Genomic DNA, 27,090 nt, shown 5'->3' with positions numbered 1-27,090 from the left:
TCGATGAGGTACTATTTATCCTCTGCAATTAATCAATAAGATTGAAAGATTCATGCTTCTTGAGATATGATACAGGAATTTAGGAATAGTAAGGATCTTAATTTGTAACATCATCCTATTACTAGTTTTCTGTTGTTGAATAAGGTAATACGCATATTTTATTTCCTTTACAATATTATGGTGCCGTGACCAGGAAACATCAAATTGTGAAGGAAACAAAAGTTCTACGAAGTATTTAAACTTAATGTGTTCGTTTAACTTTATTATTTCACACGGAGAGTACATTGTAAATGGCCTTATATGGTATATACAGTCAATAAAAGTGACAATAGAAACAATGATTTCTTTTCAATTTTATCAATAATTTTTGCGATGATATATACCATTCATATGTTCATTTCTTAGTATCTTTCTTTCAATCCGACACACGGTCTTGACTCGATATGAGAGTGACTGTTGTAGCTATATGCTGTTGCTATGTGTTAACTTTCTGCAAGACATACTATTACAATTCAGTTACATTAATACGACATTGAGACATAAGAAACGTCTCTCTAGTCCTGTCAAATTATTACTGGTTTATTCAAATGAAAGACTTATTGTATCGTAATTTCAACAGACATCATGGATTCTAAGAGCAGTTATTTTTTGTATAGAAATTGTAATTTGAATTTACGTGTCACAAACGCTGCTAAAACAAATCGTTTTAACAGCTTTTATTTTTGTTTTATTGTTTACGAAGACGAAGAATTTGATTGCTATTGCGTGAGGGATGATCCTAATTTCCGTCCAATAATCTTTCTATTCATTTAATGATTCAAATTAAATCCAATTTCTGTAGTACATTAATACAAATATAAGTCACCTATTTTATTATTGTTTTTTGTCATTTACCTTGGGAACAGGCTCTGCTTTTAATTGAAAGTTTATAAGATGCAATAGATATAGATAAATCAATTTCAACGAAAGTAAAAGGATTTTAATGTTCTAAAATTTCTCTTCAATTTACGAGCCAATGATAGTAAATTGCGGCATATATAACTGATTTAACAAATAATTCTGATGATAGAATCAATATAGAGTGATGGCAGGAATCTTTGTCGTTAATGGAACACTTTTAATGTAAATAGAAATAATCAGAACATTGTCTGTCATCACATTGTGGAGATTATTTCGATCTTTATAAGAGTGGCCATATGTCCCACATGTTAATTTCCGTTCAAGGTTTGTCGTGGAAGAAACCATTTCTGCGTAAGTATTAGCTATCAAACGGGTCATCAATAAAGTAGTGTTGAATAAGTGGTCGCAATTGATTACTTTTTATTTTAGTACAATTAAAGCTAACAGCTGCTGGAGAATTGTTCACCTATATGAAAAGGTAGGATCAATCAGTTATCGTTACTTATAATATTAATAATTTAAGATTTAATTATTCTCAGTCAGTTGACAAATACAAGAAATGCATTATCTATGGGAATTCAACATTGTGTGGATTTGCTAAAGGTAAGATGATATTTCTAATGTTTCTTTTAAATCCGTTAAGCATTTATTTGTAATTATTTAAATTGGCGTTCATTATTCAAACATAAGCAAACTATATTTATTTTATTTAAGCTGCAAAATTTTCTTATCATCTGCATCCGATTTTACCTGAATAGATGCACGCTTGATAAAGCTAGTTTGTCTAGCGAAATATCGCGTTTATTTGTTATTGCATTATAAATATTTCAAACATTCTAATACTTACATACTAAATAGTGTGTTAAAATTACATTGTTATGCCATCTATAATTTTATTAATATATAAATATGTATTTTTTGTTTTTTGTTTTTTGTTTTTTTATTTATTTTGCATTTTGCATTGAGGGAAAAATTGTCTGTAGTTTTTTTTTGTTTTTTTTCTTAGATTTGACTCCTTAATAGACACAAGGAATTGTCACGATTCCAGATTTGATATATATTCATGTATCATAAGAAAATGACACCATAATTGAAAACCATCTGAAACGTTCCGAACGTTGGCATTAGTTCTTCATCTGTATTGGATTTAATTTTTTCGTCAAATATTTTTCGAAAGATTTCTTTAATCAATTCTTAGTTGGTTTATTTCAACAAATGGTCCACATTTTCTTAACTAACCCAAAATTTCGCTCTAGTCTGTCCTGTTCGGATCGAAACGTTCGGCAAAAGAAAAAAGGTTCTATGAATCTTACCATTTCATTTGAACAAAACTCAATTATGACTATCTATCTTCTTATTGTTCCCTGTGACAGTTTTGAATCATGGGTGGAATGCCCATGACTTACAATACCTCATGTGGCATACAGAATTTCTTGTTTTTGCAGATCGCCATAAAAGAAATCAAGCATTGGTACTTCAAAAATTTTCTTGTTTTCTGAAACCGTATAAATTTTAGTAGTAATATTTTAATTAAGAAACAATATATGTAGGACTGATAAATGATTGCAAAATATTCCGAATAATATGTTTCATTAAAAAATCGAATTGTACCACTAGTACTTTTAAAGAAGGGTGCAAAAACCACATTGCTAAAGCTTTTTGACAGGAAAAGAGCATAGGTAATCGACATTCTGAACGAAATAGGAAGTATCTCTTTACGACTGTTTAGAGCTTGTTAAAAGTTAAATTTCCAGAACTTATTAAATTACTTTTACTTCTACTTAACCAGCATTGACGTTAAATCAGAATGAAATTCCATATGTAAGATCCATGTATGACATAATTATAATCATACATTTTTCAAGCAATTCCCCGGGTTTGCTGGCCTCGCTTATTAGTTCAAGCTGTTGAATTACACTACCCTTGGGGAGGTCTGCAGTTAAGACATTATTAATTTCGTTAATTATTTCTTCCAATCTGAAATTTATATGCCTAATTATCTACATCAGTGGTCATCAATGGTCATCAATGGTCATCGGTTCTTCATCTCACTGGAATTCTTTGATTATCGACAACATTATTTTACTCTCGTAAAAATATACATTTCTTCGTCTTTACAGTTTGACATCATTCTTTTAATCAACTGGTAACAACATCTTGATAAATTTTGTTTCCATTTTTGGTGTATTTCTTAACTATATTCATTCTGAACAGTAATCTGGGGTGATGTTAAAATTGGGTGGATGGATTGGTGACTATTTTAACGTCCATCGAAAAGTTATACATGTAAATGCACATGTAGGACAAAAAATGTATTATGATATGAATTGGGACATGCTCTGTACTATTATTTTATGCTGTATAATAGTAGTATAGAAATTCATTTGAAATTACATAACTGAATAATGATGGATCCCAACCGAGTAAAGTATACTGCACAGTGACATTAGAATATATCTGTTTTGTTCTGCTGTCGTCTGTTGATAGCTGACACATACACCGTGTCTTTTTATGTTTTATGTTATATCTAGAAGTTCAAGTTAGCTTTTACAATCTGAATTTGTGAAACGAGATCCCTTAGGGAGCAGTCAATTACGAGTTACGCAATTTTATCGTTTATTCCTTGTTTGAGCAACGTTTTTTGATAGAATAGAACACTAAGAATTACTTGTTTTCAGGCATCAGTAATTGTTTTATTGAACTTTAGATATCAGGTAATACATTTAGCTAAACTATTTTATCTATTTTTCATTCTTTTTTTTAAATCGATCAAATCAAAACAAAATAAAAAAGCCCCCTATTATGTACGTGGAACTAATCCTCCCTTATCCAGTAATCAATAAAACGAAAAATTCATCTGACGTCAGATGTAAATCAGATGGATTATTATGAAATAACTTCCACTGGCAAATATTACATGAATAGTAAGAACAAAAATAATTTAACGCTGAATCTTATGATACATTGGTAGGACCTGCGAAATGATTCAAATAGGTTGAAAAGATGGAAATTAAGAAAGCCTCTGCGAAGAGGGTATGTCAGATAATGCAGCAATTTTGTCTTGTAACTATTCTCGAACGTACAGAGAGCGTAATACTATCCCTACATGAGATATAGGAATGAACATTATCGTTCAAACCGAACGTGGCTGTGTATTTACACGTCCAACAAAATACATCAAAACCTACCCTTTAAGCCTTGGAATTCCAACCGGATTTCTAACAATAGTTTTAGTAAATGCTTGTTCAAACAAAAAAGTTATTTTTAATTTTGCAATAATTAGAAAATAAATAAACGTATATTTATTTTCAAAGGAAGATGACCCAAATAAACTCTCACCATGAATAAAATGTTGTACACCAGCCGCACGATTTGTCTACAAAAACCTCACAGGTGACGTCCGAATATAAAAAAAAACAACTTAAAGAGACCGAATAAAATACGAAGTTGAAGAGCATGAAGACATACCGAAAGGTTTTAATGTGTCCTAATTAAATACATGTATACAAGATTAAACAAACATTTGAAAGTTATCTCGCACTTAGAATACTTTCCAACAATATTTGTTTTATCCTTCTTATGCTTGTATTCATATATCAGAAATTCAGCACTTGTCACATTAAAGAAGGTTTAATTGTGATTTGAACAAAAAGTTTTATGTTATAATCAGAATTTAAGTGAATGTTATTTCTATAATCTGAGCAGTCATTTTAAATATTCACACAAAGTTTTGGTTAATATTTGTACTTTTATTAGCTAATTATAATTAAACGATCATAAAAATATAAACATTCTGAGTGTCATTCGAAAGTTTCTAATGAATTTAGATGCACCTATACTATTCAGTAGTATATAGATTGGAAGCACATTGACTTGTGAAAGCAAAAGTAAATAAACCCTACATTTTATAGATACCAGGATTGTTTCTTTTCCTATACGATTACTAAATTTCGGCCTAAATTCGGGCTACAGCATTTTTCTCTATACTACTTGTCATTTGAGAAGTACGGATCAGCTTGTCTATCTTCTATCAAGATCTTGTCGCTTAACAAATGGCATGACTTATTTTCTAGACAGGTTATCGTCATCATGAAACTCCGGAGTGGCCATCATACTCAGTTCATTGGAACGTTGAAAATTATTGGAAAGACGGGTTGGGTAATGTCGTTAATGTAATGTAATGTAAATTACCTCACTTGAAAAAGTAATAAATTCAACGTTGTCGAGGGAAATCATTTATCAGAACGCCCTCTCGTCTATGTTACATTTACACGCGAATCTATAATATTAAACGAGAAGACCTCATTTTGTGTGTCGCTTCTCTTCCTTCCGCAATAAATTAATCATCATGCCTCTGTGTCCTATGGGTACCATGCATAGTCGCATTTGTCATCCATTCTTATGATTATTCAGTTTGGGTTATTATTATTTTGGCAGAAAAACGTAAAAAAGGCTGTCCGAATATTGTTTCCGTAATCGGACCGACATTTAGTCATCGACTTCCTTTCTTTCAAGAGGTATGAATCGCCGTTCTAGATCGGCGCACTCCTACATAGTGGGATGGCTAATGCGCGATTTATGCAAATATACACGCACCCACTAAAACACAGAAAGGAACGTGCCACTAATCCACCAATTCATGCATATTTGTATATATATAGGCAAGATTTCCGGTTTTTAATTTTTAATCATTATTTTCATAACTATTCGGGACAATAATATAGATTATAAGATTTATTTATAACCTCAGACACTCACAGGTGTACAGGAGGACAATATATACAAACATAAGATAATACATAGCGAGACAGGACAGACGAAACACGAATACATAGTATATTATAAAAGACAATATAGAGACTCTCTATATGATATATAGCAGTGAACGCCGTGGGGAAGAAAATTGCAATTGATCGTAAATAGCAAATACATTTTGTTTATAATATATGTATGTTCATGAATCGCGAAATTATGGAATTTAATAGAAAACAAAACAATTACGACTTTAAAAGCACAGCTACTTCAACGTATAAAGAGGGCAATAGTGAAGTGACCACTAGAACAGTTTCTGTTACTGTAGTTAAAGGCTTAGGATCTATGAATTAAAAAAAAAATGGTATTCCGATTTGTATGTATTTAATTCTATACTTCTGAATCATTACTAAAGTACTATATTTCAGATACTTAGAACTAGAAATGTTGACTGTACTAATTGTCTGTATGATAAATTTCATCAAATGTGAATGAATAGCCTGTATTGTCGAGAAATAATGTCAAACTGTTGAATGACCACCTTCTTAGTTATGGAAATCTATCAATTTGCATTAATCACAATATATCAGCTTATAATAGATGCATCCGATCTTGTTTAAGGCATCAGTGTGTATCCAGAAATCTTTTTTACCAGTAAAAGTTTTAAATGTCTCTTGTGCAGCTACTAGTAATTTAAATGTCTGAAAATAAAATATTTAGAAAGATTTTTTAAGATATTAACCTTGTGCATTCGTTTTTGATACATTGCCGACATCAAAAATATTGTTGTTGGTGACTGTCAGGTCATGTGTTCTAAAATAAGCCGTTGAAAATCACTGTGATAAACAGACAAACAGTCATTAAAGCTTTTGTATAAAGAAAACAATAGATCCAGAAACATTAACACCACCAATTACTTATGAACCTTATAAGTACTCCGAAAGGGTGTGCAGTTTTACTCTCCACTAGGAGCACCCTGGTAGTCTGGCTGTTGGCAAGTAGAAAAATCCTAGGTTAAAACACAAATTTATAGGTAATAAATCTTAAAAGAAGTATGGACTACGTAGGTGTCGTAACGATGGGACATCTTTGTGGTCATTTGGGACGCGGATGCCGTTATGTGCAAATAAGTTAGAAAATGTTCATAAAATTTCGAAAAGAAATATAATTATGTTTTTCTTTTAAAGGATGTTTATCTCTGAGGAGCCAAAAATTATTACATTTAAACTTTTTTTTCTTAATCTGATTTATGGGTTTATATATGACTGTAAAAATAATTGGTGAAGAAAAACCATATGGTAGTGCACTTCTTTTTTCGCTACTGCCCTTTGAAAGTACCCAATTTTGATAATAAGTCTTTTCTTCTTATTTATCAATTTTTACCCATTTTTTGGCTTTTATCGTGAAAAAAATCATAGTTAAATAATTGATCTTTTGTTCATACTTTCAATAAAGCTGAAGTGGACCAATCTAAATAAATTAAACTTAAAAATAACTATAGGTAGATGTTAATATTAGAAAAAGTTTTGTCATATTTAGTTGCTTTTTTGTGACAAATTTACCATATTGTCAATTTTGTATTTGTGATTTTTCTCTGTTTTAAAAAAAAATGCAAATTACTTCAACTTTATTTTAAATGATTGAAAAAATACATATCTAAGAAATTTTAGATGAAAAAAGTTATATTGGATGTACATGTTTCTTGTAAAAAAATTTCTTGTTCCCAACACCCAATTTCTCCAAATTTTGGCCAAAAAGACTGACTTGATTGGTAATAAAATTTGTAAAAACAAATTTATCCAAAAACTACTAATTGTAAATACACAATGTTTTCATAGTGTTAAATTTAATTATGATATAATTTTATTAAATTCATTGCCTTTTTACACTATGATCACATGTTCTGAAAAAAAATCCAAAACGAGCGGATTACAACGAAACTGAAACTTCAGAAGAATACATCCTTAAGAACACTTGATATAATAACTACTGCTTGAAACCAACCTACTGCAGAAACTTATACATCTGATTTAAAGTTGCCATCATCATTTGGTTTACGGTTATAGAATGCATGTGTGATATTCGACTATGGACATGCTCTCGTCATAATTTGGTTGACCGTTATAGAATACATGTGTGATATTCGACTATGGACATGCTCTCGTCATCATTTGGTTGACCGTTATAGAATGCATGTGTGATATTCGACTATGGACATGCTCTCGTCATCATTTGGTTGACCGTTATAGAATGCATGTGTGATATTCGACTATGGACATGCTCTCGTCATCATGCTGCTGGAAACTGAAAAACGAAAGAAAAAATAGTAGTCAAATTTTATTGTAAAGTTAATGCTCAACCAAACATTATGGTCGATTTTTATTTGTATGCCAAGGTTGAATTACACCTATATATACAATCCTGGTATCCTTTACGATCAACGATGTCACTATTTATGTATTGATCACCGAATTGATCTATATAACGGATTGTGAAGTCAAATAATGTTGCTAGCTTTTTCAGTTGTCTTGAGAAGCAGTGATATAGAATTTCTCTGTAAAGAAGACGTTCACCAAACAAAATCATCTATGATTTCAACAACTTGATTACCTTCGTTTTCTATCATTTGAAAGTCATGATTTTTCTCTCTCTATAAGACCAAAAGACATAACGACTGTGTAAACTATACATGACCTGTTTCATCGATTGGGCGTATTTATGAAGGACATAAAATGATCCCTGGAAGTCTTGCATATTTTTGTTTTAGAACATTGAGTCCTTAAGAACCAAGCTTATGACAATTCAGTGCTTATATATACATAAATGAGATTCGTTTAGAATAGGAATTGATCATCGATTCCTATACTAAACGATTCCGGATCTATTTTTTCCGCCCTAACCTTCCCCTAATTACTTTTCTGTAGGTTTCTATATCAGACTAAAATGACCAGAAATTCATTACATTTGGATCAACAATAAGAACCATTACGCAACATTTCACATTACATGTAATAGTTTTGTAAATAGCCATGCTTATTGGACATATAGCAGGAAATTGCAGAAATAATATTTTCTCAACTGACGAAAATTTCAATGAACTTGAAGTATAATCAAATGAAGTTTTTTTTTATTTCATCATCGACTTGGCGTGCCGCTTGTTATTGACAACCAAACAATTTGTTCCTGTATTGCTAATACCGAAAAGTCCAATCCTCTAAATTAAAAGGGATGAGAAAAAAATATTGTGAAAATAAAACTGCATTAAATGTAACAAATCATTAACGATTATTACATATGTCTATTCATATGTACCCTCACCCCCCCCCCCCCCCCCCCCGCTCAAAAAAAAAAAGAAAACCTGGGAAAAATAGTTTTACACATATTTGTAAACATCAAAACGGGAATAGTAAAAGCTAGTTTTAGTGAGTAAGCATATTCTAAGCAACACATATGTCCTACTGTCGTAACTACAATCCCTTACCCTTTTCCAGAATTTGACTGTTTTATTACAAGGTTTGTATTAACAGGAGTAACACTGCGGTAGCCACATGTGGAGCAGGATCTGCTTACTCTTCCGAAGCACCTTAAATCATCCCCAGTTTTTGGTGGGGTAAATGCTGCTCAGTCTTTCTATGTTATGTTTTGTTTACTATTGTTTGTCTGTTGGTCTAATTCCCTTTTAGCCACGGCGTTGTCTGTTTATTTTTGACATACAAGTTTGAAAGTCGTGCTGGTATCTTTCGTTCCCTCTTTTGAAATATGTGTTTACTTTTTCTTTCAAATCAGCATATCAAAAAACGAGTAGAGAAAAGCTAGCTAGAGTACAAGTAAACTCTTCTTAACCAACACTTGAAACAAATGTTTACCTTTTCTGAACTAAGTTTTATATCAACAAACGAGCGGAGAAAAGCTAGCAAGAGTGTAAGTAAACACCTTCTTGAACGTCACTGACATTATTTTCATCCAATTCGTTGTATTCTTATTGACATCTAACAGACAAATAATTTACGAGCGAAAGCAATTTCCTTCTTCAACAGTCTCGGATGTAATCAGAAGATGTACGGCTTATACTCATGTTATCTAAAAAACACTAAATTGTTATTTGTGTGAAATTCTAAAATGAAGAAAATATCCACTTTTCTTCGACCTTGGATAATACCTCACAGTGCTGAAGCAGGTGATAAGAGTTGAACTTCTAGTGGTTGGTATCTGTTAGTTGTCATGTTAGGTTGTTATTCCGTTCTGTTGTCATCGTAGTTTTCGAAATAGTAATACAATACAGTAATTATACCTATACGTACCTAAAGTGTCATCATTTATCTCAAAAAAGTTCCGTTTTTGGCAGTAAGCCAAAAAAGAAAAGATAAGATAATATTGCAATGCATATTGGCATACAAAAGCAGTGATAAGGTATTGTTGACAGAAAAAAAAAGACGCAACTGAGATTTCATTCCAAATTCATAACATTATGAAACATCTCCTGGAAGTATTACTGCATCTAGAAAATTTGAGATGATGACACTATTTCTGTTTTTATCAAACCTAGTTGCATGCTCTTTTTGGAAAAACAGTTTTTAATTTTTTAAAATTTTTTATTACTTCTATTTTAATCAGATGTATTCGTCTCAGATATGAGAGTCATACATTTAATACATTTAAAATAACTTAAAGTTCAGTAGACCGTGAAAATGGGGGGAAATCTCTAATTTGGCATTAAAATCATCAAGATCATATCATAGGGAACATGTGTAATAAGTTTCAAGTTGATTGGGCTTCAACTTCATCAAAAAATACCTCGACCAAAAACTTTAATCTGAAGCGGGACAGACGGAAGTACGAACGTATGGACGAACGGACGGACGGACGCACAGACCAGAAACATAATGCCCATAAATGGGGCATAATAAATGGGGCATAAAAAACAAGCAACCACATAAAATTGGCTATCACATTAAGTACTTTAATGGACTTTAAATTCTCTGAACATATATATTCTTTGGTTATTAGACGGCAAAGTCTGCGAACTAGATAATCAATCTAATCCATCAACAATATATATTTTTTTTGGAATGAAACAGAAAAGGTCGGTTTCAATTCGAAAACAATAAATCAATGAAAAATATACACGATGTTGCATAAGACTTACTTGTATATATGTATATAACACACAAATGGTGGCTAATTATAATTAATCGCTGACATACATTTTACATTGGAATTTTTGTAAGTGAGTATACTTTTTGAATCTAATTACAGCTTTTGCACTTCAAAAAGTTTTTTGAAAGGACAATTTTCTAGATAACGCAATGGTCGTTAAAGAAGTCGGATGAATATCTTACGAGTCTCTTAACATTTTGAAATAACATACAAGGAACCAAAATGAATTTTTGACCAATGTTGCAACACTCTAGGAAAAGCTGATAATAAAAAGTTGTCAAACTTTTTGATTATAGAGGTTCGCACATGGGGTTTTATACTGCACTCGTTCTATTTGAGCAGTCAAAATGCGTTGACTGTATATTTCTATGTCATATACAGTCACTGACCCGATATCACTTTTCCTAATGAATATTTAAATAGAAATTGCCGAAATAATTATATAATAGTTCTTGAAAAACTGGTCATTATCGTGATATATGGACTGCCCACAGGACAGTGGTAATGACTAAGATAGTGATAATAACTGAGCCGAAGGCGAGGTCATTATTGCTGTCGCAGTCAATACCACTGTCCTACGGGCAGTTCATGTATCACGATAATGACCAGTTTTTCAAGAACTATTATGTTTATTTCATTGAGAAACCATGTTTTGGAAAATTCTCATAAATTCAAAACGCCTAAAGCGAACTCGAGTTGTTGTACGATTTATATGGCAAAGAGTGAAGACCAGTCATAGTAATACTGCCATTCATTTTAGTGCAACTTTTCAGTATATAAATACTTAATCAAGTTATCTTTAATTTTATAATTAACGAAAAAATATAATAAACAATTCAATAACTTAAATATAATATTAAAGACAGGAAAACGTTTTATAAAAGGTACATCTCTCTAAACAGAGAAACCACGCCCCACTGGTCATTAACAGAGAAACCACGCCCCAACGGTCATTATCAGACGGAAACCATGCCCCAACGGTCATTATCAGACGGAAACCACGCCCCACCGGTCATTATCATGTAAAAGTTCGTTAACGACCGGTTTTCTGGTCCGTTTTGTTCTGTTAATGACCGATGGAATTTATTACTGAAGATTAATGAATGTCATGTGACCCCTTTTTATCCAATAAAAGAATCTTATTCTCAACCGATATGAAATAATATTGAATTATTCATACGACCTCTTCAACCTGTTCTTGTTTCAAATGCATACAACGATGCGTGGAACGACTCAACATTGTTTCTTTTGCAATTATTGGAAAAACATATTTAATTTGTTAATATTTTTTGTTTGCAACCTATTGATCATCATGTTTTATGCTTATGGTTGATATTTAAGGATGTACTTAGGTGAGGTTTTGGAATTTGTGTCATCAATATTTTTAGCTTATTTTTATCCTCAATTGATGCTCTACCAGCTTATAGTATTAATTTTAACTTCTTAATTTATTAATTTACACCTTACCTCACCTAAGTACATCCTTAAGTCCATACTCAAACGATTTCGTTCACAATCGAGTGTTGGTTTCAACAGGTAAATGTAAATTTCATTGTGTTGTATATTTCTCCGCGAGCATGATGTGAGGTCTTTTTTAAGGGTATTTCCCCCAATATTTAAATCAAATAAATAACCTTAACGCATTAAACAACAATTGAAAATGTTTTTTTAGACTGCAGTATAAAGACAATAATATAATAGTGCATTGACTTGACATATCAACGATATAAGGATTCGTCCCGAAACTGGGAAATAGCTCGGCACAGCCTCGCATTTCCCCGTTTCTAAGCCTCATCCTTATATCGTTGATATGTCAAGTCAATGCACTATTATTGTCTATATATTCTCTCTGATTATCTTGATTGTGTCCCTGTGTTCCTGGTGACGTTTAATCTAGAAAACACATCGAAACAACTTTTAATACTTTGACTTACATTGCAGAAGGTAAAACTTCGTGTTGTATCATTTTACCAATTTCCTTAACAAGACATTTATATAGTTTTTTCTTGTATGTCTGAGCAACAATATATGCATCGTGTAGACATCGTAATCTCGGTCAAAATCAAAGTCTTTTCTTTGCCTCTTACAATCTGTATATGAATAGGTGCTGCTGATTCCAAAACTTTTAATTAAAACTTTAAGGGGTTTTGCGGGGGGTTCAACCTAAAATGAAGTGTGATTCTTTAAATGTTTTCTAAAAGAAGCAATTTACTAAAGTCAACAAATCGTATATCATTTGAAATATATGAAATTAGAATCATAATAAAAAAAAAATGCATTCGCATCGCGCATGAACTCCCAAAAAATCTATACTTCGTTTAGGAAAAATGCTTCTGTTAGTGACCTGTTGTCCGTATCAATGCTAGGGATGCAAGTCCTATTTTTTAAATGTATTAATTGCTCCAATATACGGAATTCATCTGCTCCAGTTTACCTGTGAAATAAAATTAATTAATAAATCAGCCAGTTTGAACAAAGTGTATCTATTCCGTATACAATAGAAAGATTTTTTTTTAAATTTGCTCTACCGTATACTTATATATATATACTTTGTATTTTGAAAACTATTGGAGCAAATAGGTTGTGACGCAAAATTATCAATTTTCGGCTCGAAACGAATTTCTCCCGTCTCAATCATATAGACCCTCACGAATCCTATGGCTGATATGGTAGTCTCAAAATGATACCAGGGCGGATAAAGAAAAGAACATTGTTTCTATAAATATTCAGTTAGTTGTGGATTAGTATGAGAACGAGATGCACAAGAGTAATTAGTTATGTCAGTCAAATGCTCTAAAACTTAGAGATGTCGCTAAATAACGGCTTAATAAAGAAAGCCTACTAATAAATCACTGAAAAATAAAGTCATTACTATACTAAATAATTCACCGTTTTTATTTCACTATAGTCAATGATTAATGGTACTCTTTTTATCAGTAATCCTATATCAAATTGTTATATAAATTTCCCTGTGGTATCAGTTATTGTATAGGATTTTGTGTTACACTTCTATTTTTTTTTCTGTATTTCAAAAGTATATTTCATAAAATAGATTAATCTGAAAACAAATATATACAGGCACCGAAGTCTCTTTTACAAATTCAATGATGCGAGATCATATGATGAAATAGAGTGTTGGAATTTTTATAAGTGATATGTTACTAATGTCTGATACTTTCGACAAAACTAAAAAAATGCTTTCAATTTGTTTGATGTATTCGAACTTTTTGTTTTGTTATTTGACGAGGGACTTCCCGATTTGAATTTTCCTTTGAGTTAAGTATTTTTTTGTTGTTTTTTTTTTTTACTTTTCAATAAGAATACTTTTAATCAGGAAATTATCGGGTGCATGCATTTTTTCATGATTGCAAGTTTTGGAGACCGGGCAAATATGTGAGCTGCATAAAGATATATCTATTATATATCAGAATACATGTTCATATTTGCGATAGTCACTTTGTCGAATTATTCGCATAATCTAAACTTACACATCGCAATAATTGCTGTATTTACAGAAGATCAAATCTGTCCTGATAGTATTAAAAATTTAAAAATATACCGGTAAATAGAAGTCGGATTAGAATAACAGTAATCTTGAAACAAGTTAATATGCCTCAAATCTTTACACATTACTCCGAAAATTAACGTAGAAGAAGATGAACAACTGTGGTTCGAGTATTTCAACATGCATTTTGTATATCAATCCGTATGTAAGCCTTAGCATTTTCAACTTATTTCTGATGGCAAATCTGGCATTCCAGCCATTACTTTCTAGTATTCCTTTACAAGGTTGATATAAGTTCCTACCAAAAAAAAAAGCAAGTTCTACTGTTTTGGCCTCATTCTACTGTGGTCTACTTTCCTGATATTCTTGATTGTTTTCCACCATATATATTGAAATTCTTACTGGAAACAATCTAAATGACGTTGGTTACAAAGCAGACATATTAAATTCCTTCCAATGTGCTTTCATTGAAAGAAAACATAACTAGTATTATTTCAAGACATTTATTGATGAATTATACAGAATGCATATCCCTTTACAATTAGTTTATTCAAACATGTATTTGCTAGAAGTCTTAATATCTTTCAATGAATCTATCTTTTCAATCTTTGCTGATTTGTAGGTAATAGAATGCTATGGAGACAAGTCTACAAAGGTTACTAGACTATATAAATTATACAAAAAAGTTTGTTCTTTCAGTTTTCACATGATGTCCTGAATTTCATATTACATGATTGACATTCGTTTCTATGATATGACATGAGTTTCTTTACAACCACTCGGTCCATACTTTGTGTGGTGACATGAATTGTCATTGATATGGTTATATTTATAAATTTACTATTTACAAATTTTTGAATTTTTTGAAATACTAAGGCTTTTCTATACCTCAGGCGTAGATTGCCTTAGCTGTATTTGGCAAAACTTTTTGGACCTCAATGCTCTTCAACTTCGTACTTTATTTGGCCTTTTAAACTTTTTTGGATTCGAGCGTCACTGATGAGTCTTTTGTAGACGAAACGCGCGTCTGGGGTATATACTACATTTAGTCCTGGTATCTATGATGAGTTTATTTACAACCACTGGGTCGATGCCAAGGCTGGTGGAGATTTATTTCCCCGAGGGTATCACAAGCCCAGTAGTCAGCACTTTGTGTGCTGACATGAATTGTCATTGATATGGTTATATTTATAAATTTACTGTTTACAAATTTTTGAATTTTTTGAAATACTAAGGCTTTTCTACCTCAGGCATAGATTACCTTAGCTGTATTTGGCGAACTTTTAGAAATTTTGGTCCTCAATGCTCTTCAACTTCGTACTTTATTTGGCCTTTTAAACTTTTTTGGATTCGAGCGTCACTGATGAGTCTTTTGTAGACGAAACGCGCGTCTGGCGTATATACTAAATTTAATCCTGGCATCTATGATGAGTATATATTCAATGCCGGTTGGAGTTTTTATTCCCTGAGGGTATCGACAGCCCAGTAGTCAGCACTTCTGTGTTGACTTGAGTTATCATTGATATGGCCCATAGTTATAAACTGTTTACAAAACTTTGAACTTTTGAAATACTAAGGCTTTCTACCTCGTGAAAAGATTACATTGGCCGTAATTGGCAAACATAAAGTGATTATTGGTCCTCAACGCTTTTCAACTTTATAGTTTACTTGGTCTTTTTAACTTTTTTTGAATTGTGCGTCACTGGTGAGTCTTTTGTAGACGAAACGCGCGTTTGTCGCTCATACAAAATTTCAATCCTGGTATCTTTATTGAACACATATATTCAAATGTATGTCCATCCAGAATTTGATATTTTTAAATCCAATACTTACCTTAATTTGTACGCAACTCTAAATAATCTTGAAAACTGATAAATATTATATTCGATGTGTCCTAATTTTAAATACATTATCTACATGTATTTGATAATCAGCAGTTAAACTTGTACTTGAATCCGACTTTGGTCTAACACCACTCTCCCACGTTGAGTAATCACAAAATTTAATATGTTTTAATATGTAACTCCACTTGAATATTTTCAACTTTTTCTTTTTGAAGCTTTTTATTGCTGAATATACTATATGGGGTTTAGATTGTTAAAGGCTGTTCGCTGAGTTATAATTGCTTATATGTTCGTCATTTGATTGCACTTTGGTTGATAGTGGTCTTCTTATTTTGTATATTCAAATAGACTTAAATGGTGATACTATTCGACCAAGTCCATTTTTTTTTTTATTAATATCCAATTTCTTTTTCCAAAACGTTTTAACCAATTCCTATAACAGATAATTTTACAGAGGGTTGAAAGAATAGACAGAAATACTCTATAATGTATACCAATCAATATAAGAGTATAAGATGTTACGGTTTCGTATAATTCAGGTTAAGTTCAAACAATTGATAAAAAGAATGAAACACTTTTTGTTATTAGTATTCCATTGGGATGTAAAAGCGTTAACCCGAGCAAGTTTTATATGAAACACGGAAGCTCTTCATACTGAAAATTTGCGCACGATCAACGCTTTTACACCTCTATGAAATTACATGAAGAAGTAATCAATACTTATGGTTTCATGTAATGCTATCACTATGAAATTACGAGTTAGATCAAGCTTGTTTACCGTTTCAATGCATATTTGTCATGTGGAGCACGTGCAGTCATGAATGAAGCATTTTGTTTGGAAATAAAACATAATTTTTAATGCTTTGCGATTGATGTTATAATTCTTTAATTTGAATCATGTATTCAATGCATTCAATTATAAGCATATACAAATTATTCCAGGTTGATCGACTAAAATCAAAACTTTTTTTTTCGGTTCTAAATATATGATAACGTTTCCGCAGAGATTAAAGCTGAATTTTCCACAATATTTTTGATCTAAATTAGTTTCCGGACTATTTCCAATGGTGTTCAGTAACACGTTAGTCATGAAAACCGGATTAAGGAAATATGATTCATTTAGATATTTTTTTTGATAACAATCATATTAATTCATCCTCGTCATTTGTTATCCAGTCAGGAGTAAGTCCTTCTTTTTAATTTTTTTAATAGATTTCTCTCCTTAACGTAAATGGCAAATAAGTTACCAAGCAAATTGTGGAAAAGTAAAACATACTTTGCCGAAACGTAGTAAACATTATTTTGCAGCAGCGTTGTATTGGTTGGTTGGGGGGGGGGGGGTAAATTGCAATATTATTGCTGATAACACTTGCTAAACTCGTTCTCCGAAGCTCTTTTGTGGATTTAAGTTCACCAGGAACGCTCAAACCCGAATATTTGAAAACCAAGAATGAATGTATAAGACCGGAAGGGACCTAAATAAGAGCCAAATTCTTCTAAGGAAAACTTGACCTTAGATAGTAAAAACCTTACTTTCATAAACATTTCCTGTTTTATTTACGGAAATACCAAAAAAAAAAGGTTTGTTAAATGTCATAAAAGTAAGGAGGCACTGCCAAGCTGAGTGAGTAGGTGGTACCTTCGTGGACTAACAGTGCATAAGTTCAAACAATGCTTTTCGTGAATTACCAATTACTAAAAGAAGATAAGAATAGCCTCATTAGACATGAACATGAAATGACATATGATGTATGCGACATTTCATTTGTACAATTTACATTCATCAATGGAAATTAAATCTTAAACTTGATGTAATAATAACAAAATATGTCTTGATTATATCGTCATTGGCCATCTTTTAATTAGGGTTTCAGCTAGATCTCATTAGGTATTCATCGTAAGATTAACGGCTTAATTAAAACTTGTCAAAGGAACCAACAGAAAATCCACTCATCAATCATTTTGTTTTCTTCATAAGAAGAGATTTGCATATTTAGATGTGTTATTCTGGTCTAATACAGATATAAACGATCGAGTAGGTGACTGTCTGGACGAACTTTTCAGTTTCGACTTTAAGTTTAAAGAATACAGGAAATTAAATTTAAAATGAATAAAGACAAAACAATTGTAATGTTTTCAAGAAACTGCATGGTACTTTTGCCTTTTTAAAGAACAAATTTTTTGTCCAAGGAATCCTAATCCCGTATTGATGCAACATGTAGTTAATCATACATGTATATCAGGATGAGTTTCAATGTGCAGGTTTAGTAAACAAAGCTTTTCGTTAAAGCAGATGATAGTCAGTAAAACATAAACAAAAGCATTATTTATATGATTTTTCCAATAAAGCGGTGAGGCGTAGGATCCTGCTTTATTCTTTAGAGCCTGTTTTTGGAAACCAGGGTTTATATATGATAATGCTGTTTTCCTTGTCTTAGATATAGGAAGATGTGGTGTGAGTGCCAATGAGACAACTCTCCATCCAAATAACAATTTATAAAAGTAAACTATTAAAGGTCAATGTACGGCATTCAACACGGAGCCTTGGCTTACACCGAACAACAAGCTATAAAGAGCCCCAAAATTACTAATGTAAAACCATTCAAACGGGAAAACCAACGGTCTAATCTATATAAAAAACGAGAAACGAGAAACACGTATAAATCACATAAACAAACGATAACTACTGTACATCAGATTCCTGACTTAGGACAGGTGCCAACATTTGCAGCGGGATTAAACGTTTTAATGGTACCAAACCTTCTCCCTTTTTCTGAAACAATAGTATAACATCACAACATAGAAAAACACACGATAAAATATCAATTGGAAGGCTTAACTAAATCAAAAAACGTAAATAAACACACGATGAACGAATAAATTTGATTTGCGATACTTGCAAATACATAGTTAATAAAATATTAGGGACACACATTCAAGGCCAAAAAGCAAACAAATAAGTCCAAACAAAGCCATGGCAAGATACCACCGCGAAATATTTAACATATATTTAACTTGTTGTTTTAGTATTATGTTCTGCTATAATAGTCCTGTCTCGTTCTCTTTTGACTAAGTTCTTGACTGTTGACGATTTAATGTATTACTCTTACCCTGAAATTATTTTGCAAACATTTTGAAATTTTAATCTTTCAGTTATTCGGCGTCTTTATTTAAATAAAAAAGTAAACCCTTTTAAGATTATGTAACATACGTTTCATACATGTTTACCTCGTGTAACAGATGTTTTGTCTTTCTTGTGAATATGTACAATTTTTGACTGATGTAAAATAAATTGATCACTATTATGGTAGGTAAATTATAAAATTTTGATTATTTCTTTATTCTTTAACAACTAGTTTCCCTTAATACTATGCTCGCTTGTTGCATTTATCCTTCAATGCATAAAATTACAATTAAGTTTTTAGTTTTGTTTCAACTACAAAATGATCAGAACCAAAGCACTCAAGTGTGATTAATTCAAGATATTGCAGCCATGAAGTCTTTAAAAATAAAAGAAGACATTCCTTAAACGAAGAAAAGGAATTCACTACTCTTCCTTATTACATATTTTTGGCATCTCAAGAAAAACATTCATGGCAAATTAGTTTCAATGTAGGTTACAAATGTCTTGTTTGTCGCATTTAGAAAATCAATGAATGAATTATGCTATAAAGCTCTTTAGAGGCTTTTATAATCAGACTTTGACAAATAACAAGAAATAGAGACTTTTATAAAAACCGAATCAGAAGTGCATTTTTAACCAAAAACCGGAATAATGTAATAACATTTAGATCGTTGCTGACAGAAAAACGTTATTACTTTGTAAATTAATACGTAATGTTTTGTGTTAGAGTAATTGCATTTTATTTTGAAGCTCGACAATCAATAATGAAAATAGATAAAGACAACACAAATAAGATCTATAAAAGATATAGGAACGTACTGGGACATGAACAGACAAAAGCTGTCACTGGTAATTGGATATAGCAGTTTAAAAAATAAACTCCACACCTTCTTGCACAGGGGCGGATCCAGCCATTTCAAAAACGCAAAAACGGGGGGGGGGGGGGGTCCCAACCCAGGACAAGGGGGGTTCAAACTATATGCCCCCAATCAAATGCATTGATCGGCAAAAAAGGGGGGTTCCAACCCCCCGGAAACCCCCCCCCCCCCCCTGGATCCGCCAAAGTTGCAGTACAATTATCATACTATTTAATAATATTTGCGAACTTAATTTTACAATTTACACGTAATAGAAACTATAAATTAAAAAAGGTCGCCCGTTTGGCTGTTTAATGTGTAAAATTACATGATAGTCCGGTCCAGTCCAATGGGGAATAGTTGGCTCCAAGATGAATTAATAACTTTAATCTGTCTTACACAAAGAGGTGTCCAGTAGAGCTTTATTTAACTGGGTTCTTATCAACATTTTCATTATCCAGACTATATCGAGATAGATTTGTAATAAAACTTACCGTTCAATTTTTATATCGTTATTAGAAATAGATAATACACACACACACACACACACACACACACACACACACACACCCACACACACACACACACACATTCTCACATTCTCACATTACTAGTCTGTTACTAGTACACAATTTTATATTGCAGTATACATGGTATACAAAACTGCCAAGTTAAGAAGAGTAAATTTTAACTTTTTTATATTCGAGAGTCACTGGTGAGTCTTTTGTAGACCAAACGCGCGTCTGGCGAAAATAAAAAAAAATACAATTCTGGTATTATGATGAGTTTATTTACAACCACTGGGTCGATACCACTGCTGGTGGGGTTTGTATTCCCCGAAGGTATCACCAACCCAGAAGTCAGCTTTTCTGTGTTGACAAGATTTATCTTAGGAAGAAAGATAAGAAGTTAGCGATATCCTTTAACTCTACTTTCCGCTATATAGATGATGTTCTTTCACTAAATATTTCAAAATTTGGTGACTATGTGGAACGCATCTATCTCATCGAAATAGAGATAAAGGATACTACAGATACAGTGAAGTCGGCCTCAAATCTTGACTTACATCTAGAAATTGACAATGAGGGTCGGTTGAAAACAAAATTTTACGACAAAAGAGATGATTTCATCTTTTCTATTGTGAACTTTCCATTTCTAAGTAGCAACATTCCAGCAGCACCTGCATACGGGGTATATATCACCCAATTGATACGATATTCCCATGCTTGCATTTCCTACCATGATTTTCTTGATAGAGGGTTGCTACTCACAAGGAAGCTATTAAACCAAGAGTTCCAAATGGTGAAGTTAAAATCATCCTTCGTAAATTTTACGGACGCCATCACGAGTTGGTTGACTGTTATTGAATAACCGTTTCACAAATGATATCGGATATGTTCCTTACGTCGTAACTACAATCCCCTTCCCTTCCATGAATGTGACCTACCGAATTAGACTATTTACCGGATTTGTTATCACATAAGCAACATGACGGGTTGCACATGTGGAGCAGGATCTGTTTACCCTTCCGGAGCTTCTGAGATCACCCCTAGTTTTTGGTGGGGTTTGTGTTGTTTATTCATTAGTTTTCTATGTTGTGACATGTGTACAATTGTTTGTCTGTTTGTTTTTTTCATTTTTAGCCATGGCGTTGTCAGTTTATTTTCGATTTATGAGTTTGACTGTCCCTTTTGGTATCTTTCGTCCCTCTTCTTTAACACTGATATGGTCAAATTTATATATTAACTGTTGACAAAACTTAGAATTTTTAAAATACTAAGGTTTTTCACCATTCAAGGAATAGATTACCTTAGATGTATTTGGCAACCTTAAATATAGGCATATTTTGGTCCTCAACGCTCTTTTACTTCGTACGTTATTTAGCCTTTTTAACTTTTTTTTAGATTCGAGCGTCACTGATGAGTTTTTTGTCAACGAATCACGCGTCTGGTGCAAGTACAAAACTACAGTCCTGTTATCTATGATGATCCTGCAACCACTGGGTCGATGCCACTGCTGGTGGAGTTTTTATTCCCCGAGGGTATCACTAGCCCAGTAGTTGATATATGGCCATACTTATAGATTAACTGTGACGTTACGAGCATCAACGTTGAGTCTTTTGTAGGCGAAACGCGTGTCTGGCGCAAATACAAAATTACAATCCTGGTATCTATGATGAGTTTATTTGATGTACTACTTAATATCAACAAAAGGAGATGTTGGTGGTACTGATACATTGCATATCTAAATGCGACAACAACTATTGACTAAAAATACTTATTATTCACCTTATATCATAATACTGATGTTAAGTTTCTTTTTATATACTTTCAGGTATGAACGACTATAGAAAGAAACCGATGATGTTTTATCCGCTAGGACTTGTATAAAGTAACACACTAACCAACATGAATCGGTGTGTATATGAAGATATAATACGGTTCGATACAAAAGGTAGTTCCTTGAGTGATTTTCGAACGCAGTATGCCTACATGCATGGACCTATTAGCATTGTTATTTGTATTCTTGGAATTATTCTTAACGCAGCAAACATTGTAGTGCTGACACGTAAAAACATGATGACGTCAATCAATGTCATACTCACGTGGTTAGCTGTCGCGGATAATCTCAAAATGACAGATTATTTAATTTTTGCAATTGGTTTTTACGTGATGAAAGATCCAGATCTTGATCTGATGAACACGTATAATATCCATAAAGGGAAATACTTGGAGTTTCATGCCAGTTTTGCTATTGTTTGTCACAACATTGGAGTATGGCTGACCGTCTCATTGGCAATATTTCGTTTCTTATACATATGGTTTCCCGGTAGAGGTAAAATATTTTGCACAGTGACCAGAGCTAAACTCACAGTTGCCTTGATTTATGTGACAATAGCAATAATATGTATACCAAATTACTACACAAACTTCTTAGATAAGAAAACACCAGTTCATTTAAACAGCTCAAACATCACGTGTCATGCAAAATATACAGTTAACATGATTGATCAAAAGGATCCCGTATTTATAGCGAACACTTATATTCAAGCAATATTCACGAAACTAGTGCCTTGTGTCTTGTTAACAGTTTTGACATTTCTTTTGATATATGCAATGCATCAAGCTTATCAAAAACGCAAAGTATTATTAAGTCAAGGCCATGATCAGGATGCACGACGTCATCATGAACACAACAGGACCACTGGTATGTTGTTAGCTGTCGTGATATTGTTCTTATTGGTTGAACTTCCTTTTGGAATATTAACTTTAATGATAGTGTTTTCCCCTGCAGAATGGATGACAAAAGTATATGACAATCTTGGAGAATTCCATGAACTCTTGGCACTGTTTAATAATTCTGTTAACTTTTTACTATACTGTAGTATGAGTAAACAGTTTCGTAAAACGTTCATTTCTATATTTTGCAGATGTTTGCCAAAACAAAATTATCGCGTAATAAATATGACAGAAAGGAGTCAATTTAACAACTCAGTGAACCACAATCATCACAATACTACTCATGTGCAAACAGATGCATGACATATGGGATAACATAATGCGGTAAATACGCACTACGTTAGTTCGTGAAATAAATTGTTTGAACTGAACAACGCTTTTCCTGTTTGAACTGGTGACGATAATGAAACTTGTTGATGCTCTTTTATGACTAGATGTAATATTTCTAAATGTTTTCCTACTGATAAAGAATTATTGATTTTTTATTTGGACTTGTTTGCACATTCTAACTACCGCATCTTGTTTACAATGATCCTAACATATTTGTCAATATATATGGTCTGTATATAAAAAGTAAGGATGTTCGCTTATCGGGATTCTGAAATTGTATAGATACATGTATTCGGTCTTCTTAGTCCAGTCGATTTGTGCAGATTTTTGACAAAATTGCTCAGATTGTGGTAAAAGCATGAAATTTGGCATAGTAGGAGTAAATGTCATGGACAACAATTTAAGCTATGGACCCAATCTGAAAATCGTAATTGGCGAAAGAGGCGGCCATTTTGAAATGGTGGGCGTTTGATTTCAATAGATTAATAATAGAAAATCATGAAAATGATATTAGAGAAGATATTGACATGAAATCTGGTTGATAGAATAACAGTACTGAATCCAATTGTCTTGTAGAACAATAGTTTTGGAAATATTATCCATAGTGAATGGCGGCCATCATGAAAAATCTTCTTTTTTTTAAGCCAAAATATGTAGTCATTATTCGATATAATAAAAAAAAAAGCATTGTGGAAGATGTATACAAATGTATTTGTATGAGCTATATAAACAGGACAAAAAGCTAGCCTATCCCCTCTCCCGGTTTATTCTTCTGTTTTGTGGCGGGTACAAAAGCATTAAAACGCGGACACGAAGAGGATCATAAAATGAACTATTACTCTGAAAGCAATATTTGTGCAACGGCTTGTTCAACTTAGAATAACAGGAGAGTTTTATCTTATACGTAGAAATAAAGCAAGAAAATTTTTGTATACCTGTCGTTTATAATAGTTGGTAGATTACTGAATAATTCGTTCTGTTGATATTGTTCATTTGAAACAACTTTCAAAAACCTTAATTGCAGACATAATGAATTTTATATCATACAAGTAATGGTATAAGAACATCAACTGCTCAAATGTTCTCAATTGACGTTAACAATATCTAACAATAAATGAAATGTACATGTACATGTTTTGTCAAATCACACTCTGTTTATCATATTCTATCACATTGTCCTCCACATTAACATAGAGTAGTACAACTTAATACTGCCTTAACACATTTGCAATTCATTAGTAACTGTGTTCACTTTGACTTATAAGTTAAGCGCTTGCTGCAGGAAATTATTATATAGTCATATGGTATATTCATCACAATTGACAAGGACTGTCATCTGAGGACTTCATATATATTGATTTTTTGGTAGCCATCTTGAATAATGGCCATTTTGAACACATGAATTTCCAATATATCATTATTTGCTAATCTTATTAATTCACTGTTTGCATTCATACTTTTTTTACTAATTTATAGTGGATATTCACAAAGAGGTCAGATAAGGCATGCACATGTTTTCAAAATTAAGATATCAGTATCAAAATTTCTGTTACTTACACGTTTGCCTAAGTAACTTTTTAAAACAGTAATTACGAAACTACGTATATATTATATATAATTAATGACCGAAAGTTTTTTTTTTTTTGGAAACGATCAAAATTGTAGATTTCGAAAACACTGGAACTAGATATAAGAAAAACATAATGGGCAATTAGACTGGAAGGAATGTGTGAAACGGCAAGAGAGGACATGTAAGGGTTTGAAATACCAAGCATATACAAACAGAACAGTCATAGACATTTGAGCTGGCAATCACTCTTTTGATGCAAGAATGCGATGATGTTGGGTCTTGAATTGGTTTTCCTTTCCCTCAATTCGAAACAGTCGACATTTTCAAATCGACATGAATAGGGCATGACTGTGCACTTGTACTACAAGACATATCCCCTTAGCCAAATTAAGAGCTGGAGATGTCAAATCACTAGTAGCATGCTTGATGATTGATAAAACTTGACAACACAGCAAATAGGCAGAATAAAAGGCACAGAAAGAAAGCCAGGAATCTTTTATCTTTGGAGTTGTGCTTTCCTACATAATGAAAGACATTGATGGCACATGGTCTGGAAGAGATATTGTACCAATCTCCAAGCTTGCAGATCACGCTAAATTGTACAGTAAATGCCTGTAAGATCTTGGAGTTATCATGGAAGGAAGAACTGATGCAAAGCAGTTAACAAAATTGTAATGTAGCTGCTATAGGATATCTATAAGCATACAAGCAAGATAAATTAGTGCTCTTAATTTTGAACAAATGTAATCGTGAAGCTCTGAAACAGACCTAATAAAAAAAGGTAAAAATGAAGGCATCCCCATAGCCATAGCAGGCAAAATATACATGCTTGATGCTAAGAATAACTTTACAGGGACACACAATAACAGCTGTTGACACGAATCAGTTCAACAGACATAAGTTTCCTTAGTAAAAATGACAGCGGATGGTTTAACATCAAGACACAGCTCAGAAATATCGTTGCGTGACAGACAAGACTTACCATTTCTCAGCTATAATAGTTCAATTGTGCAACTCGTCGTTGAAAGGATACATTTGCAACTTATCAGTCCTCCGATAGAGAGTAAGATGTCTCAAAGATTGTGGAACTGATTCATTTGGAAAGCCTACATCGAATGTCCCTGTAAATCTTTTTATAGTAACAAGCTTACCTCTTCAAACTGTTCTAGTTACTTTGACTGTGAAGAGGCCTTCATCGTCATGACTAAAAGTCATGGTCTGTTTCAGAACTTTCCCAACATATTCGTTGGGAATCCGGAGAAAGACACAAACTTTCATGTGTGCTTGCATATCATCTATGGCAGCTAGTATTCAATATTCAGAAGTGTTGTCTTAATCATTCCTTCCATGACAACTCATATTTCCTAAGAACGTCTACTGTACAATTTACCAATATCATTAATTTTAAATATCAAAACAATATCTGTTCCATAGTGAGAGCCGTCACTGTTTTCTATCAATTTGGCGAGCCCCATTCCATGGATAACAGATTCTTGACTTTTTTGTGTCTTGAATTCTGTCTAATTGCCCTGTCGTGCAGTTTTAACAAACATTTAGCATGATATCTGCTCCTGAAATATTAATCTCCAGCACTGAGTCTTGCTAAAGGAACAATGGTTAGTAGTTAAAGTGACAGTCACATACTCTATTGTCGATCATAATTGTCGAGGCTTTATGATGATAGTCAGATACCTCATCACAATGATAGAAACAAATTCCTGCAATCATATTGTTCTTGTTCATTCATCACAACCGTGGCTGGATATTTTACTGTCATTTTCAATCCGTGACTCATCTTAGACTTTTTTCGTT

The 27,090-nt window shown here is 32.6% G+C and overlaps 1 protein-coding gene across 3 annotated transcripts; it reads left to right on the top strand.

Moving 5' to 3' along the window:
* The first annotated feature begins 1,106 nt into the window (after positions 1-1,106).
* LOC143070571 (sex peptide receptor-like) lies at positions 1,107-23,863 on the top strand. Of its 3 annotated transcripts, none has more exons than XM_076244814.1 (2): positions 1,107-1,251; positions 22,474-23,863. In XM_076244814.1, the coding sequence occupies exon 2, from the start codon at positions 22,548-22,550 to the stop codon at positions 23,679-23,681; it is 1,134 nt and encodes a 377-aa protein (XP_076100929.1). In that variant the 5' UTR covers positions 1,107-1,251; positions 22,474-22,547; the 3' UTR covers positions 23,682-23,863. The 3 variants fall into 3 exon arrangements, with proteins under 3 accessions (XP_076100929.1, XP_076100928.1, XP_076100927.1); XM_076244813.1 differs by lacking the exon at positions 1,107-1,251 and adding an exon at positions 1,264-1,378; XM_076244812.1 differs by lacking the exon at positions 1,107-1,251 and adding an exon at positions 1,385-1,503.
* Positions 23,864-27,090: the final 3,227 nt, after the last annotated feature.

Source organism: Mytilus galloprovincialis, chromosome 4 (genome assembly GCF_965363235.1).
Source record: "Mytilus galloprovincialis chromosome 4, xbMytGall1.hap1.1, whole genome shotgun sequence".
Classification (NCBI taxonomy): Eukaryota; Metazoa; Mollusca; class Bivalvia; order Mytilida; family Mytilidae; genus Mytilus; species Mytilus galloprovincialis.
This window is presented reverse-complemented; position numbering and strand designations above follow the sequence as displayed.

Excerpts from the sequence above, each read along its gene's own strand:
- LOC143070571 (XM_076244814.1), top strand. The coding sequence starts at position 22,548 with ATGAATCGGTGTGTATATGAAGATATAATACGGTTCGATACAAAAGGT.